The sequence below is a fragment of the Aedes albopictus genome, chromosome 1 (assembly GCF_035046485.1).
Source record: "Aedes albopictus strain Foshan chromosome 1, AalbF5, whole genome shotgun sequence".
NCBI classification, from domain to species: Eukaryota; Metazoa; Arthropoda; class Insecta; order Diptera; family Culicidae; genus Aedes; species Aedes albopictus.
The window spans coordinates 83178897-83198428 of NC_085136.1; the positions used below are offsets into that span (position 1 = coordinate 83178897).

The following is a 19532-nucleotide window of genomic DNA, read 5'->3' on the forward strand; positions in this document are numbered from 1 at the left end:
ATGTCTGTTCTCTGTGGTTAAAAGGTCGATAAACCACAGAGAACAGACATTTAAGCTCGAACAAAAATACATTGAAATCGTGTGTAAAGGATTTAAGTGTACCTCAACGCCACCAACGGAGACTGCTCCACATATAAAGTCGATTTGACCCCACGATGGCAGTGTTCATCGTTAAAATACACTAGCTCACAAAGCGACACGAGCGCCAAACGGCCAAAAACGGCGAGCACTGGAAACAAATTTGACAACACAACAATGTAAGTGATGGCACGCTAGCGCCGCGCAACGGGAGCATAACCACATACTCTGAAATGACCGTTACAAAGTTTTACACAAGGCAGAAAGCGAAGATAGACGTCTGTTCTCTGTGGATAAACTAAAAAAAATAATAATTTATTATTGACTAATCCAAATGCCTGTGCCGTAGGGATTTGCGTTCAAATTTCCCGTGTTAAGAATATTTATAAGAACTTTGTAAGCATCTTTTGTTCTCCCGCATAGGCTTGCATTAGGTTTCATGAGATATAATTTGAAGAACTCAATATAAAAAAACCCTTGACCGGGTCGCACATCTCTCTCTTGGTTACGTGGTTTATGTATGTCCAGAGCTAAGCTGGAAAAAACACACTCAGCAAAATCACACTGTGGCAAAATCACCTGCTGATTCTTTCACGATTACCCTTCGAATTTGTTTCGGTGTTCCGCACAGTGTTTCCCCTTATCACACCCAGGTAGCGCCCTGCACACCGAGAAGATTATTCCTCTTTTCACCCCCCATTCGTCATGACACCAACGCCGCATCAGTGGCCGCCGCAGAGAAAGTTGTTGTTGTCAAAGCGAAGGTGGATGACAAGCCAGACAGACAGTCGGCGACGACGACGACGTCAAAAAAAAGTGCAAAAGAAAGGTTGTGCAGCTGCTGCCTGCTAGGGAAAAGTGCTTTTTTCTGGCCTCTTGTGTGTTGCAGCAGTTAAATTAGTGCTCATTTCCTCACCTTGTTGACCTTCCACTGATCGGTGCACTAATTTTAGGTCGAATTGCATCTTTGCTTCCCATCCCAGGCCGGTCGTGTGTTTACAAACGATTTTTTTTACGGCTGCAATTTTCCTGTTTTACATCCGAAGGGTGCTGCTGCTGCTGTTGTTGTTGTTGATCTCTGCGAGGTGGACGGCTCGAAATGACTGCGACTACGCTTCCCACGATCTGCAAAGACCTGGACGGTGACGACCGGTGGCTGAGTGTGCACAAGCGATTTGTGCAGGAGTGCAAGGAGAAGGATCCGGATGTGATGTTTGTTGGGGACTGCATTCTGGAGTCGCTGCAGTTCACCGAGTACTGGAACAGTCACTTTGTGCCGATGCATTGTTTGAATTTTAGCATACGAAACGACCGGATTCAGAACGTGCTCTGGAGGCTGCAGAATGGAGAGCTGGAGAATGTTAGACCGAAGGCCATTGTGCTGCACGTTGGGACGAATAACATTAGCGATAGTGCTGAGGAGGTAGTCGAAGGAATGCTGGAATTGGTGAAGACGATTCGGGGCAAGCTGCCGGATGTGTACATTGTGATTCCGGTAAGTAACGAACACGGTTGTGGTTTTGACTGCGTCCCGTAACCTGGGGTAACATTGAGCAGAATTTTCGATCTTTCCTGAATAATTCTCTTGTTAAAGCAAACGTTATATGTTTTATATTTTTTAAACAAGTACTGGCCCTCTGAGTATGTGTTAAGCTACTCGAAAAAGTATTGTAAAACTGTAAAACATGTTTAAATAGGGTTTTATTCTATTTTTTGATTTTGCAATTTGGGGTCAATCACCAATGTTCGTTTGTGTTGAAAATACCCTTACTTACTAAATTTTGGGTCACTGATTTCGAATATGTTGCCCAAATTCTTGCTTTTTGAGTTATTTTAAAATTAAAATCCTAAAAACCGTGAATAACGCCTAAACTTAGGCAATGGCTTAAGGAATTGATATTGTGCGTTTAGCACTAAATTGATTTCCGAAAAAACTTCATCGACTTCCGCTGCCTTTCCTATGCGTTAAACATAACGTCGGAAGTAGTGCGCTGTACAGTAAATCTGGTTTTCTATACAGCGCACTACTTCCGACGTTATGTTTAACGCATAGGAAAGGCAGCGGAAGTCGATGAAGTTTTTTCGGAAATCAATTTAGTGCTAAACGCACAATAGCTTACTCTTTATAAATCGTATATTTCATTGAAAAAGAGCATTTCATAGAAGTTTCGTTTATCAAATCCAACTCTAGGATATTATATTTAAGTGATACATTGATTTCGAACCTCAGATTGTATCTAGTATTCACGCCAAGCATGAATGTTTGGCAATGTATCACATTGCTCTACAAAACACAGTTATGTAAAAATTTGACTTATTTCAATACTTATGAAATTCAATTTTCATGACTTGCATGTCATTTAATAGCTAAATAATAGCAGATTACGATATACCATTCGATAGCAGAAACTGATTCAATGTAAAATGCTTGTTTTTTTTTGCTAGGTTTCTAGCTGCACTCTGAATAGAGTTGAAATCTCTACACTAGACCCGAAGATAGAAAAGGGAACGTAATCTATCAGAAGCAGTTTGCCAGCCGTACGCGGAAAATGATATCCATTAAGACACTGTTGCCTATTGACTCAGAAAGTTACGGTAGAAGGTTGGAAAATTTTCAATTGGTCAGTCAGTCAGGATTTGCCTTTGTAGTGTTATGGTCACACGGTTTGTGTTTGTCTTCTTGTTTGATTTTGTGGTATGGTTCAATATGTTTCTCTACTCGTTAAGTCAGTTGTCGTATGTTTTTTTCATCGAATTAATCCAACACTGTTTGGTAAACTATAGTCGATCCTGTGTCAAATTGTTTTCTTGATTTCGCTTATCGTTTTCTTTTTCTCTGTGTTCATCTCTTGCGTCCTTAAATTGTCATCGGTCCAAAACCCACAGAAACATGTAACTGAACTTCTGATATTTTTCTGTTGGTGTCATCTAAGAGATGAACAAAAATACGCCAAGTTGGTCAGTTGATTTCAATAAAAGTTTAAAATAATAAAGATTGCAAGTCAACTATTATGTATTCATTCTCCTACAAATACTCTGAAAAATATTCAAATTCGTCAAATTGTCATATCGGCCCTACATAAACCATGTCATTTTTTTAAGCGTAGCCTACAAATGTCAACCTAGTCATACACAAGTAACGTTGTTCAGTTAGTAAAAAGCAGTCAGTTTTTGTCCAAAATGTCACGTCGAACGCATTGACGTCAACAATGCGTTGAAGTGTTCGCACGTTAGCTTCGAATCTATCAGCACAATTAAGTGCTGCAAATCTCCTTCCCACTATTAATTCTTCGGTAGATTTTTATTGCTTTATTTAAAGAAAATATGACCAACTGCCATTGTAGAAATTTGAAAAGGCGACTATAACATTAATAATTTACTAATCAAAATCAACCGAGAAACGTGGGAAATAGAGCCCAAACAACATTTTCAAATCAGCTGGCTGTAAAAGGTTCCAAAACCTGTCACAAATCCTATAATACTTTTATTAGGATTTGTAACGATCATCAAAACCTTCTCAAATCCAACTGACTTGCAACTATTGCTTGGGAATAGACTCTACTGAGCCCTGGCGGTTCCTCCGTGTTTATCGAGCATGTCTGATGCATATGATAAGCCATACTCCATCTGCAGCATCCGGTTCGTGATGAACCGTTGGAGGCGCATTTAAGTGTTAGAAAGGTGATATGCTTCACTAAAGAACACTACATTACAATAATCAAAATGAAACTCCTTCACTTTAATACCGTCAACCCCTGCGAACTTGGCCAGGGATTCAATGTAAAATGCTTGTTAGACAATTTCATGAGGTCGGTCAAGCCGATCAATGTTACCCCGCTGATCAATGATACATACCTCGTTTAATGATACTTACTTTTCGCGGACATCATACCGACATTATTTCTAAGGCTAATAGACAACTTGGATTCATTCTAAAAATTCCTAATGAATTCTGTGATTCATTGTGCTTACGAGAATTATTTTGTTCGTTGGTAAGATCTGTTTTGGAGTCGGCTTTGATTGTTTGGTGCCCTTATCATGCAAACAGGATCACCCGCATTGAGTCGATTCAAAAAACGTTGGTAAGATACGCACTTCCGACTCTCCCCTGGAATGATCCTTTGAATCTTCTTTCGTACGAAAGTTGATGTCGTTTGCTAGGACTGGATACTATGGAACGTAGACGCTTCAATCAATGCTCAGGCGATATTCATAGAGAAAGTTTTACAAGGCAAGGTAAACTCTTCCGAAATACTGCATGAAATGAACTTATATGCACCGGAACGACAGCTTCAGCAACGAGGCTTTCTACCCAAGTAACCATTAAGCTGTAAAAATGACTTTAAATCGGTTCTATAGTCGAATATAGAACCTGGCTAACAGAGCTAATTGGTTCTATATCCTCTAATAGAGCTGCTCAAAAGCCACTTTTGGCGCATTATTCGGCTGTTATACGGCCAACTTCAAAATTCCGTACCTGGTCTCTGGAGCGGGAGTTGTCAAAAGTGAGACGAAGAAAAAAGAAAAAAAATATTTTGTTTATCTCCTGTTCTTTTCTCATTTCTTTTGCTTCCACTGAAGTTACTTTTTTACTGTATGACCCAGATTCCAGCTGTTGTCCTCCGGGTTCCTGATGGAAAGTCCAAGTCCATTTGCGTTTTCCATCTGCTCCACCGATGCACCATGGAATCAGTGTGATCAAACTAGTATTTAAACCATGCAAAATAATAGTTTGGGTATCTCGGCGGTTCAAAATGATATGGAAGGGTAATGATTTAGTGGTCGATTTGGTGGCGACGAATGCAGGAAAAGAGATGCAGGAGAAGCTATATGTATACAAATGGTCGGAAAACGTTGCAGCTCCTCTTCCGCAGTGTTTTCCGACCGGATGTGGAATTTGTAGAACTAATAAAGTATGAGAATCATGTCTGGAATCACCACATTTGCTTGAAAGATTCCATTATCTTTTAAACAATAGCATTTCGAGCAGCATTCGTCGAGTGACAACAAAAATGATCCTGTTCCCCCGATCCCGGTCCTTAAACATTTATGTTAAAATGTATTGGTTATGACCGACTTGAGTCTGTTTTGGTCTAACTGACAAACTTCTTTAGAGCTTGTAGGCTTTATATAAGCATACAGGGCTTATTTTAGTTTTTACTTTTCATAGAGTCTATAAGCATTAGGAATGCTTATATAGAGCTTTTAGCACTGAAAAGCTGTTCAATGACCGTTATTATGCTTAGAACAGTGCTTAGTGGTTACCTGGGTACAGCTCGGTTCATGGAACGCCCACTATGCTCAACACAATCCAATAAGATTCATGTGTGCCTCACCCAATAGGGTTTTTGAAAATAATAATAGTCAATAACATTTTTAAATGTAACTGTACAATGTGTTTTGTTTTAAGTTTTAAATTAGTGTTAATTTATTTCATTTAAACTAAAAAGTGTCAAATGAATGTAAATGTCAATAAATTGGAAAATTTGAAGTTGGATAACGTTTTTTGGCAACATATGGGAGTACAATTCCAGTGGAGAGCGCGAGTTCGATTCTTGTCGCAGTTGTCAGTAAAAGTTTTCGGTTGTGCCACTGGGCGTTGCATGCTAGTCCGTTGTCTAGTGTCGTGCTTCCTTCAAAGAGCGAATAGCGCACTGTAAGCACTGAACGTGTCCGTGTCATTTAACTATGCCTCGATACCAATATAGAAGTTTTTAATGTTGAGGGTGACGGGTTCGATTCCTGCTCTTTTCCTAATGAAAATTTCCTCTACTTCCTTAGGCATTGAGGCATATGCATCACCGTGCCTGCCACGCGATATACGTATGCAAAATGCTCATTAGCAGGAAGCTCACAGTTAATAAATGTGAAAGTTGAAATCCAGATGAAGTTTCCTGATAAATTTTTAGATTGTTTTCTCGAATAAATCCGTACTTATTTTCTGTACTTGGTATTACATTGATTTGCAGAGGATTTAAATAGAAAGTAGTTTTTGTCTGGAAAAAATCAGGCCTAATGAGTAAGTCACTAAAAGTCCCTATTTTAATAGTCGTGTACACTGCCGTGAATCACATATCTGCCCCATTTGCACAGGAAATCCAGAAAACATGGAACTGATATTTCATATCTTCGGCAGTACACTAAAGTAAATTTTTCTGTTTAAAATCACTATTTTCAACTATGTCGAATGAAAAACTAGCCAGAAGTAAAAAGTGAAGGTCACGCTTTGTGTTACTGAAGACAAAAACATGCAAAGTGGCTGAATTAGTTAACTTACGAATCGCTGACGTTGATGATTGATTAGTGTTGCCTTTTATGCGACTGCATAGTACAAAAAAAAACCAGATTGATCCACCTAGTGGTGATAGTGCCTCTCTCGTCGAATTTGTACTCATAAACTTTTCTTCGACGTTAGCCAAAATGTTCCTGGATCCTGAAAACACTTTACACTAGCAACAATTTTAGCAAAGCCATCATCGATTTTCGAAACTTATTGATGATACATATTCCGATAATATGTTCAACAACAAAACAGAGCAGAAATAGATCAGACATCTCAGTTGACTGCTTGACCACCTTAACCCTAGTCGTGTATTGGGGTAATTGTGACCCCATTCCATCCACTACGACAGCGGGGTGAGCGTCAGCTAATGCATGAAAAAGGTTAACTTTATTCACAATCACAGATCACTTTGTGATCTTTGCCAATGTTTATTTCAGCACACTTTAGGCTATATTTTATTATCGTTGGTAACACGATTCATGTAAAATTTGACCTTCCTACGAGGAAAATGCAGAAAATGTAGATTTTCCATTCAAATTTCAATCGCAATGAGAAGAGTGAGGGCTCAACCAGCCGCACCCAAATTGTGAGCAGTAATTTTAGAAGCATAAGGAGATTGGAGATTGAAAAACTGTATAAGGTTGATGCGATTAAATTATATTTTTATATAAAACGTTGATCCATCCTACTATACATTTACACCGCAGGAATCTGAAACGGTGTGATTTGAAGAGATCGCTTTGGTCACGATTTCGTTCTCTCGCGTATATGAAGACTTTGATCATTTCTTCATTTATAATTTTACCCAACGTTTACATGCTATCAAAAAAGCCACAATTTGATTTATCGCTTTGACATTTATTTTGTTAACCTTTATAATTCCGCTATTTGATGTGCAGCTTCCATGGGTTTGGTTAAATTTTACGTTTGACTACTTCCGGCGGGACACCTGGAACTGATTCCGGTTGTCTCAAATATGGTCTTAGATTATTTGTTGGTTAACCGTTTATCTTGTTACTGAATAAGTCATCGATATGTCGCATGTATTGGTTCTCTTTTACATTTGAGCATTTCTGGCGGGACACCCGTTATCAGTTCCGTAACACACTGATAGGGCTTGCGTCTATTTTCTTGCAACTGTTCATCATGTTACCTAAAAAGCCGTGATTTGAGGTATCGCATGCATGGGTTTGGTGTCACTTCCAGCCCGGAACCGGTTGCGAAACACTACCGATAGTCTCTTAAATAGTCTGAGCCTATTTGCTTGCTAAAGTTTATTAGGTTATCAACAAAGCCATGGGTTTGGTTCAATTTTATATTTAGCCTCTTTCGGAGGGAACTAGTTTCGGCACTACTGACAGTCCATAATGTGGTCTTAGCCTACTTCCTCAATAACCGGTCATCAAGTTGTCGAAAAAGCCGTGATTTGATTTGCCGCATGCAAGAGTTTTGTCAACTTTTATATACGGCCACTTCAGGCGGAACACCAGCAACCGGTTCTGAAACACTACCGGTTCATATAAGGTCTGAGACTGTTTTCTTGCTAACTGCTCATCAGGTTATCGAAAATGCCGTAGTTTGATGTGCCGCATGCATGGGTTTGGATCACTTTTATATATGACCACATCCAGCGGGACATCCGGAACCGGTTCCGATACACTGCTGGTTCAGATATGGTCTGAGTCTTTTTTTATGCCAACCTTTCATTGGGTTATCAAAAAAGTCGCGCTTTGATATATCGCATTATCGCATGCATGGATTTGGTTCACTTTTATATTTGGCCACTTCCTACGGGACTCCCGGAACCGGTTCCGGAACACTACCGGTTCAGATATGGTCTGAGACTGTTTTCTTGCTGACTGTTCATCAGGTTATCCAAAATGCCGCAATTTGATGTGTCGCATGCATGGATTTGGTTCACTTTTATATTTGGCCACTTCCGGCGGGACTCCCGGAACCGGTTCCGGAACACTACCGGTTCAGATATGGTCTGAGACTGTTTTCTTGCTGACTGTTCATCAGGTTATCCAACATGCCGCAATTTGATGTGTCGCATGCATGGATTTGGTTCACTTTTATATTTGGCCACCTCCGGCGGGACTCCCGGAACCGGTTCCGGAACACTACCGGTTCAGATATGGTCTGAGACTGTTTTCTTGCTGACTGTTCATCAGGTTATCCAAAATGCCGCAGTTTGATGTGTCGCATGTATGTGTTTGTTACATTTTTATGTATGGCCCCTTCCAAGGGTACTGGTCCGGAACACGTAAATATGGCCATAACTCCGGAACGGCTGGACCGATCCGAACCATTTTCAATTGGAAACAATGGAACCAGATTCCGCGTCGAATGAACCGTCGGTCATTAAAATCGGTTGAGGTTTACTGCCAAAAAGTGATGTGAGTTTATTTGTACACACACATACACACACACACATACACACACACAGACATCACCTCAATTCGTCGAGCTGAGTTGATTGGTATATGTGACTTGACCCTCCGAGCCTTCTATCAAAAAGTCGTTTTTGGAGTGAACATATAGCCTTTCCAGTACACTTAGTGTACGAGAAAGGCAAAAAGAAATAAACTCTTGAGCTGATTCTTTCCCTTAGAAGTATTCGGTAATAAAAACTGCAGTAAGGGATGGATTTCTTGAACTATCACGAAAACAAATATTGGTGAACAGCCTGGAGAATGTTCCAGTATCCTCGAAATTCGACATTAGAGGGCGTTCATTGTAAAAATTGCAGGCGCTTTCACATAGGGAATAATTTGTAGAAACCTTTAAGAAATGTGTTCCTGCATGATCTTGATAATTTCCAGCTGAATTTTTGCAAAAATCACGAAAAAATACCTGTGATTTTATGTGATGCTTATTCTGGTTCATTTTCTGGAAGGAATTCAAGCAGATTTTGTGGACTATTCCCTAATTTTTTTAGAATGTCTGTGCAAACGTGATCCTGTAAAAATGTGGTTTAATGTCTTTTTTTAAGTCTTCCTTATTTTCTCTTTTTATTTATTTGATCTTTTGTGATATATTCCTCATTTTGGTTTGACTAATTGCCATTCATTGGAAGTGATTGTCATTGGTGGACTGGTATGACTCCAGCCCGTTATTGCGTTTTGTCGCTGAAGTTTTCAAACAATTTGTCAGAGGAATTAAAAAAAAAATGAAAAAAAAAAACTGTCGAAAAACCTAGACAAATTAAGGCTATACATTTATTATGGTCTTGTAAACCATATTTGTCAAAAGTTTATTGTTGTAACTTGTTTTGATCATATCTTCAATGAATATTAGTTTGCTTCTTGTGGAAATATCAGCCCGTAAGCTGTGTAATTTGCAAGTGTCTACGGTTACTGGTTTGTGCAAAAGAAAATGGCATGAATTACACAAACAGATCTAAATTTCATCTTGAAGAAATAAAAACTGCAAATTTATATTTTTCTTACAAAATACAATAAACAAGCTTCATTTTCGTCTTACAACATTTTTTCTATGTGATACCGTTTTTTATCCCCAGCCGGTCGACAGTGTACCGATTCTGAAGTGCGCAACACTCAGTTGAATATTGCATCTCCTTGAAGAGTTAAGCATCACATGAAAACTAGGATAACACCTTGTAGTTAGGTTCATGAGTGCAAACTTTTTAAAGGGTGATGGAGGACCATAAATGGTGAAAAAAAGTGTTCTACGCATATTATCAAATCTCAACCGTTACGTAGTCATTGAACTTTCCATGTTAAAGATTATTATTGCCTTAATTGGCTATAGCTTTAAAATGGTCAAACTTATCGCAGTTTTTTTTTACCCTTATTCGAAAGATTATTGAATTTTCTATCAAATGGCATCTTTGAATCGATTGGTTTAGTTAAATAACTAAGTTTTCTAGAGCAAAATAGCTTAACATAGTGTGTTTTAATTTGTTTATGTCAATTATCTTTAAAACATGCGTAATAAATGAAAATTCTTTCTTTGGCAAAGTTGTGGCCCCTGTACCACTCTTCAATTCGTTCTATGACGCCAAACTTCTAGCTCTTATCGTTTTCTTGCAATTTTGATTTAAATGTGCGGCACAGTTTTTTGCGCAGTTCAGTGCTTACCATGACAGTTGAAAATTTATGATCTGAAATACGATGTTTAAATCAAAATTGCAAGAAATCAATAAGAGATAGAAGTTTAATGTCAAAGAACGAATTGTAGAGTGAAACAGGGGCTACAACTCTGCCTTAGAAAAATTTTGAAATTATTACGCAATTATTCAAAAATAATTGACAAAAACAAACTAAACATACTACTTTTGAGCTATTTGTTCTAGAAAACTTAGTTATTTGACTAAACCAATCGGTTCAAAGATGCCATTTGATAGAAAATTCAATAATCTTTCAAATAAGGGCCAAAAAACTGTGATAAGTTTGACCAATTTCAAGTTATAGCCAGTTAAGGCAATAAGAGTCAAAAACATGGGGAGCTCAATAACTACGTAACGGTTCACGCTATGTCTGAACCAACAGATTATAAAAATTGAATGTACATCGGGTTTCTTTCCATAAAACATCAGCATTCAAGCTATGTTTTCATTTGCAGAAGGTTTCAAAATATTCTATCGGGGAAATTTTGATTTTTCCTTCTTTTTGACCGTTTTTCATACAAATTTGCTTGAAATCCTCATTTTCGGTCAATTCCTCTCCCATACAAAATGTATGAAAAAATTTTCACCGATAGAATATTTTAAAACCTTCTGCAAATGAAAATATAGCTTGAATACTGATGTTTTATGGAAAGAAACCCGATGTACATTCAATTTTTATAATCTGTTGGTTCAGACATAGCGTGCGGTTGAGATTTGACCATATGCGTAGAACAAGTTGTTTCACCATTTATGGTCCTCTATCACCCTTTAAAAAGTTTGCACTCAGGAACCTACCCAAGCAGCACACATGTCACAAAGAAGTGTCGACAGCGCAGGTTTTTGGTTGTACAAGAGCTACATTCATGTAATTCTAACTCAAAGGCAAAATAACTTGAAAATGACTAGTGTGCAACCAAAAACATGCGCTGTCGACACTCCTTTGTGACTTATGTGCTGCTTGGGTAACACCCTGTACATGCTGCTATATCTTGAAATCCTGCTTATCTGCAAAGATGCAGTCCGACAACGTTGTTCATAAGGTCGTTGACATCTAAAAGACAAACAGTTTGGTTCACAATTCTGCTGCCGGATGTCGCTCGTGAGCTTGTAAAAATGCGCATTTTCAACCAGCTCTATTTTGTGATCCCGATAGTTTAAGTCTTCGGAAAGTTGTTCAGAAGGTCGTTTCAGCAGTTTCATGGTCACGATTTTTCGGCATTCAAGTTCACAGATTGTGAACGTACCTCGGGGGATCTAGCGAGTAATGTTAATTTGAGCAGTTTTAACTAAGACTAAACGATAAGGGACTTGCTATTCGAAGCTCGGTACGTGCTGCGGTATTGCAGATTTCTCAGCTTCATCGTGAGCACCCGCATACTCGCCGATCTACTGAATGACCGCGGGCTCGGAATCGTAGCGCTGCATCAAGAGGTGCGTTAGAGAGGATCTATGGTAGTGCGAACGTTAAGAGGTAATCATGTACCAGCCGATGGCCGATCGAAGAAAGAATGTACAGGTTGAGAATCAAGGATCGATTCTTCGACATCAGCATAATGAATTCAGGGAGGTTTGCTTCAGAACATCCTCCCGGAATCCCTTCGGAATTTGATTAGGGATTTATTCAAGAATCATCCCAGCACTGCAATTTCTTCACGAATTGTAACAGTTCCTGTAAGATTAACTCGACTGGTGGAATTCGCGATAAACCATCAGCTACCACATTTTGTTTACCCTACTTGTAGACGATTTTGAAATCGTACTGCTCCAAGTAAAGCCTCTGTCGAGTGACTCGTCGTCCGGTGGCATCGGTAAGCTTGGGCTTTTTGGTCAATGACTCATGATGAGTGTAAATCGTAAAAGGTTTTCCATAGAGGTACGGTCGAATCCTTTTTGCAGCAAAATAAATACCTAGAAGCTCTTTGGCTGTTGCGGAGTAATTCTCCTCTGTCTTGGACAGTGTGCGTGAAAGTTATGCTATAGGTCTCTCCTTTCCGTCTTCTAATTGCGACAGTACTGCTCCAATAGCAATGTTGGAGGCACCTGTCGTAAAAATAAACGGTTTATTGAAGTCCGGATAGGCTAGCAACAAATCTGTAGACATGATTTGCTTTTGCTTTTTGAAAGAATGTTCAAAGTCTTAGGAGTCATAATTAATTACTTTGCCTTTACCTCTGAACTGGCTGGTGAGTGGCTTGGCAATGTTAGCGAACCCCGGTATGAGGCGGCGATAATTGCTATCGGTTCCAAGAAATGACTTAAGTTGTTTTGGGGTTTTCGGTAGTGGCCAATTTAAAATGGCCTCTATCTTACTGGGGTTTGGTTTTACCCCTTCTGTGGTGACAACGTGACCGAGTAACTCGACCTCTTTGCGGTGAAACTCCGACTTGTCACATTGCATCTTGAGATTTGCATCGCGTAATGTCTCCAGGACTTTCGCGATATCCTTAACGTTCTCCTTCAGAGAGGATGAGAATATTATAATGTCGTCCATGTAGACAAAACATCTTATTCCCATGTGTTTCCGAAGGACATAATCCATCAGCCTCTGGAATGTTGCAGGGGCATTCTTTAAGTCGAATGGCTTTCGAATTGGCCGTGGTCTGTATTGAATGCAGTTTTTGGAATATCTTTGGGGTCTATTTCGATCTGGTGAAATCTACTGGCTAGATCTAATACCGTGAAATATTGGGCCTTTCCGAGCCGGTCTAGTATTTCACTGATCTCTGGGATAGGGTATCGATCTGCAGTAGTTTTCTCATTTAACTTCCTGTAGTCTACTACTATTCGGTACTTCTTCTTCCCGGAGTTATCCATATTTTTTGGGTACCAACCAGATAGGTGATGTCCAAGGAGACGATGACTCTCTAATTATACCCGAATCAAGCATCTTTCGTACTTGATCAGATAATTCTTCCACAGACAAACAGATGTCTCACTTTACTCCATTCTCATCGTTACCCTTTTTAACGGTTAGTTCAAATATTTTGTAGTTCGCAAATCGCTCGGTCACGGCACGGTCATCGCATCGTTTTTGCTCCTGTTTGCTCACTACTGCCACCTACTGATTGGTTTGCGTAACACAGTCTGGTTAGCAATGAGCAATTATGTTTTCGTGACGATGATTTTTATCGCAATTTGTCCCAAGTGATACGTCTGTTTGTCTGTGCTTCTTCACTTAGATGATAAGGGTATTTATGGATTTTTTGGTGCACTGGTTTATCATGGCTAGTTTCAATCCGATGCTTTACCTCGTGCGTGAACTTAAGTTTTTGACCTTCATTTAAAAAACGTCCTTGAAGGGTTTGAGCGTTTTTACTAGTTCATGTTTTTCTTCCTCGTTCATGTGACTTGCGTTGAAGTTTATTTTGCAACAAGTTTTATTCTGATTCAAAAGACGAATTTTATGTGACGATTTTGCTGGTGGTTTGGCCGGTATTACGCCACCCAATCAGATTTCCGCGTGTGAAAGTGTAATTATTAAGCGTAGTATCATTCGGGAGTAATCGCTGACTCGGTTGATCGCTCCACGTCTTTTTAAGTGAACGTGGCAATGAAATCAATCCTATTTCGGACGTTGCTGCACCGCTGGAGAAATAAGAATACAACTATATCACGGCAGACTATTAAGAACTTGGTGAGATCTTTCCAAGGGGTTGTCCATTTATTATGTAAGGGAATTTGCACGATTTTTCGACACCCCCTTGTAAGATTTTTTGTGTGAGAACCCAAATATTTTTATATGGCACGTAAGGTTTGTTAAACCCCCCCTTACGTAATTAATGGGCAGCCTCTGATTAAAAAACGTCATTTTATTCATACATGGGATATTTATCATACCAAATACGCGCCAGAAACGAAAATGCAATTTTTTGATTCAGGAAGTGTTAATGCATTTCAGATATCCTATTGATATCCGGATGCATCAATGCGGGGCTTACTGTTTCAGAAAACGACCTCAAGATGTACGTGGAAGCCCTGCCATACTTGAAATGGGTCGTTGGACGTGCAGTAGAGCTATCACCTTCCATCTCCAGGACTAAAAGTGTTTGCGTCTATGGAAAAAAGTTAAAAATAGGCGCAGACATTTTTCTTCCATAAAAGCACTGCCGGTCAGTGGGAGATGGATTGTACATAGAGTAATGCGGGGCAAAAGTTCGCACCTAACAATCTTTATCAAATAACTATTAAACAAAAAGAAAATAATATCGTTTTTTCTCGTTAAACGAATCGCTATCATGTCACCTTCGAAACGTAGTACTAGATTTTTTCACGTTCCTTTTGTAGTTCTAGTAATAAAACGTTTAATACAAGTACTCAAATGTGAACTTTAGTCCCATACTAGGGGCAAAAATTCGCATTGTGCGGGGCAAAAGCTCGCATATTGTGAAGGATAGTTTATTTGTATGAAGTTCATTTATTTCATGTTAATTTATGTTCATCCTTTCACTCTAGGCATGAAATGTGTTTCCTTTTATTCATGGCATTACATACCAACTGGAGCACTTCCACAACTTTTAACCAAGAGCTTTCCTTTCCAGCGTTATTGAAGTTGTCAAAATAAATTGTGGATTATAGTTGTACGTGTTACACAGAATACATGAAATAAAAACCAAATATGGTGCAAAACAAATGAACGGGACCGTAATTTTAATCTAACCTTCGTCAGTATGGTGATGTATTATAAGTATGAATTTACAAACTAAGCTATGAAAGACCCCAAAAAAGTAGAACAACACAATACTTCCAAAAACTTTCAATGGATGACACACAGATCGAAAAAAGAGTGTAAAATTCTGTGACATATAATGCACATGATTGGAGCGTGGGATATCATAAAAGTTTACATGACATATCATGTAAAGTTCATGAAATATCATGTAAACTTCCATTATATGTCATGTAATTTGGCATGACTCTGAGAGTTTACATGACATATAACACAAATTTACATGATATATCATGTAAACCATCATAACACTAAATTTACATGACTAAAATGAAGTTTACATGACGTGTAAATCTCATTATTTTTATCTGTGCACGAGTATGGCGAAAAAATGTTCCAAAATGTTTTTTCAGCCATTTTTCATTTTTTTGTTTTAAATAGGCGAACACACTGATTGCCTTATAGTCGATCTTCTTCCAAAAATAAGTTCAAACCCTCAGCCAGAACGATTTGAGGATGCATACAACACATATTATACATCATATAGTAGTTTCTACACGAACTCGTCATTGCTTCGAATATTTTGTAACTATATTGATGTTCTAGGTTCAGAAATATAGTGCGAACTTTTGCCCCACAGCTACTGCGAACTTTTGCCCCACTGTCGAGGATTTAACAATGTTCCTTCCTACAAGAAGCACTGGAAGATTTTTTGTTTATTCGAATGCACCTCTCGAATAACTATGGAATGACGATTCTTCAACATAAAGAGATTATGTAATTCTTCTACTTTCAGTCATTACAAATTCTTATTCCGAAAGGTCCAAAAATTACATCAAAACAGATAAAAACACAATTTTTTGCATAACTCTGCTACTGCATAACGGAATCGTTCCAATTTTTATTGACGAGCATCTGGCCTCATAATGTGTTGAACCCATACAAGTTTGCTTGGGTTCTTAACTCGTGCGCAGAGAAAAACCCACTGCGAACTTCTGCCCCGTGCGAACTTTTGCCCCGCATTACTCTACATACATACATACATACAAGTTTCATTCTGATTTAAAAGAAACTTTTCGTTTTCAAATGGTTTCATATTGGCTTTCACACCTGGTTTAATAGTGGATAAATAGACAGAAGCTTGGTGTCCGTTGGCGGAATATTAGCCAGGTTTTGGCGAAATGCTTGGGGTGAAGTTTATTTCATCCTCAATTAGAAATGAGTCATCTGCCGTAGTGCAAATGGTTAGCATCTGATCAGTCTGTTCGTGAAAGTTCATTGAAGAAGGATAGTATCGCGCGAGTTGATACCTTTTATCACCCACTACAAGGCTTTCATCGATGCTATGTTTTCATACCCGATTAAGCCGTTGAAAAAATTATGGAATTTGAAGACATGATAGTGGAGCTTTGTGCTGAATGCCTCCGAAAAGAGGTTAGCATGAACTACCTTGTCAATAAGGAATTTCCTATTTTTTTTGGAACAATTGAAGGAGACTTCGCTTTGGAAGATTTTTTAACATGTTCGGGATTAATATATGATTAATTAGCCCCAGTGTCGATTAAAAAGTTGAGTTCTTTGTTCTTGACCTTCTGAAGATTCAGCTCATCGCATTCTGCGTCACTGTCCAATGTATCGTATTCTTCCTTCTGTTCCTCTTCTACAGGTTCACTTATAATATCATGATGTGATTAGTCTCGGCCCCTTGGCTTATTGTAGAACGGTTTTTTTATACAGTAACAGACATTCGTTTAGCCGAGGCTAAAAAAATTTAAAAAAAGTGTCAGGAAACTCACACAAAAGATTTTATGATCAACTTTTTTATCGTAGTGATATAGTACTGTTTTATGAAATTGTGATACATCACACTTACATATACACTGAAACAAAAACGAGGGTAAAAACCCTTCAAATGCCATTTTTTGCCTAGACATTCGTTTAGCCGAATTGTACAATTTTTAGTATTCCATAATAAAAAACCATCAAATTTCGAAAAATATCCAGCAAAGTCATTTTGTATGGTGATCTGCATTATAAATCGACTTGTAAATCATGAATTAGATCGTTTTTGGAAGTGTTGCCATATAAATTTTGCATGCATCTCATATAAATATGTCATAATATTGTAAATGTTTCCAAATTGAGATTTGATGTAGTTATTTTTATCGGAAGTGTTTCAAAATAAGTATATAAATGGTATTACAGTGTCCGCTTGGAAGAAATGCATTATTCAAACCAGGGATGGCAAAAATACTTTTTTCTCTTTTCCGTTCATCGATACTGGCAGTAAAATAAAAACAAAACAACGGCAGCACCAATACCATCAGACGCCGCGCCGACGGCAGTCAAGCAGACGCTTGATGGTTTTCGCTTCCCCACGAAAACATTTATGAGCAGTCATGCTGAGGCGGGTGATTGCGAAAAATGTCGAATATTTTCAACTGCTAATAACTCACTTGTTTTAATAAATAATTTAAATCGATTTGCACAAATAGCTAGAGCCCACTCCTAGCTATGTGATGCACATAAAGAAGTTTGTCTGGAAGCGGTTTGAAACGCAGAAAAATGCGAAAACGGGAGAGACAGAAATTTTTGTCGTCGTTGTGCTCGAGTACTGGCGCTCTCGCGCTTGGAAACCGTTTCGAGGAAGAAGGCAGCAGGAAAAAAATGTTATGACATTTATTTTTCGAACAGTTTGAGTTTGGCTGGGCCTATGATGTTCGTGTGGAAAAATGTCAAATGTACAGCCGGTAACCGTTTTTTCCAGTACATTTCTCATCCCTGATTCAAACATTAATTAGAATTATGGTTATGATATGACTGCACGTTGAAATGGTTTTTGAATAAATCTCTATTTTCAGACCCTCCTGCCGCGTGGCCACCAGCCGAACGCCCTCCGGGACAAGAACGGTGCCGTCAACCAGCTTCTCAAGGAACGCCTCGTCGGCATGAACAAGGTGCAGATCGTTTGTGTCGACTCGGGCCTGATACAGAGCGATGGAACCATCAGCCATCACGACATGTTCGACTACCTGAACCTGACCAACGTCGGCTGCAAGAAGGTTTTCGAACCCGTTTGGGACCTGCTGCAACAGATACTGACCGAAAACGAGAAGGAACGTGATCTCACTCCGTCGGAGTGAATGCGAGCGAGAGTCAATTGTTTGCGTGGCAGCAGCGGCGGTGGGAGTGCTGTTCGACATTCCCACACTTATACATTCTTAGGGTCCCTTTTTTTAGGTTTATTTGTTTTGTTTCGTTCGCAGCTAGAGAAGTAGGCATACAGTTTAAATAATCACATAAATTGCACATTCTTATTGATTACGGTAGAAAAGCTTGTAGAAATGCGTTTATTTACGCTAGGTTTATGAATGTATTTCATACTGATTATTATTTTTACTCACAATGATATTATTTATTACACGTTTTCTATATTAACTAGGCTTACTGCTAGCTTTATACCGAAATGGTCAAAGATTTTTTTTCTTTAGAAATATAATTAGATATATTGATTAAAAAAAGCTTCCAATAAGTTCTGCTGATTCCAAGAAAATACCGTACTAGGCTAGTGGTTAGGATTCCAATACCCATTCCGTAGACTGTCTTCTTAATAAAGTAGTGATTTTTTAAAACATTCCACCTTACCTCACAAAATAACAAATACAAAAACGAAGAAACGAATATTTCCACAAGTGAAACACCTAGAATATACTATGATCTCAACTTTGATGAACTGAAATCTACGGCAAAATACAAATCTAATCTAAAATGGTTGCATGGTTTACAGTACATAAAAAAAATACATTCTCACGTTAAATCTACAACTATTGAGCAGGACTTTTTTTTAACCTTCCAGGACGCGCGCCATCAAACAACCGAAACTGCACCACGCTCGTGCTGTATACGGAAAGCGAGGTTTTTTGGTAGTGTTGTACTTTTTACAACAGCGCGCGCGCTGAAGGATTAAGAATGATTGAAAAGACTATAAACAGGACTTGATCAAGCTAAAAACTCAGATCGAATTGGAATCGTAGTCTAAAGATTTCAGATTTCTGGTGCAGTGCACGGTTGGCCCGTGCTTTTCGAATATGTTTTATATATTATGATTACATTTTACTCAACCTTATACTGGATAATAGACATACACACACATATTACGTTCAACAGAAAAATTGTCATCCGGGTCGGAACTCGGCATCGGATTATAGGTATTCCAAAGATTATGGTTTGACGATACTGATGCCTAAACGAAAGAAGAATGAATAAATGTCAGTACATTGTTGGTACATTCCAAACAGGCACGGAAGACGTTTTGGATGTGTGAAAAACAACCCCCAAGAATGACTAGATGGAAATAAAGATGCTGTGCAGTT

The 19532-nt window shown here is 38.7% G+C and overlaps 1 protein-coding gene across 2 annotated transcripts; it reads left to right on the top strand.

Moving 5' to 3' along the window:
• Positions 1-823: 823 nt before the first annotated feature.
• On the top strand, positions 824-19526 carry LOC109424609 (platelet-activating factor acetylhydrolase IB subunit beta homolog). 2 transcript variants are annotated; one of them, XM_029866808.2, is made up of 3 exons: positions 824-969; positions 1032-1573; positions 18021-19526. In XM_029866808.2, the coding sequence occupies exons 2-3, from the start codon at positions 1178-1180 to the stop codon at positions 18300-18302; spliced, it is 678 nt and encodes a 225-aa protein (XP_029722668.1). In that variant the 5' UTR covers positions 824-969; positions 1032-1177; the 3' UTR covers positions 18303-19526. The 2 variants fall into 2 exon arrangements, with proteins under 2 accessions (XP_029722668.1, XP_029722669.1); XM_029866809.2 differs by having other exon boundaries at positions 835-907.
• The last annotated feature ends 6 nt before the right edge of the window (positions 19527-19532 follow it).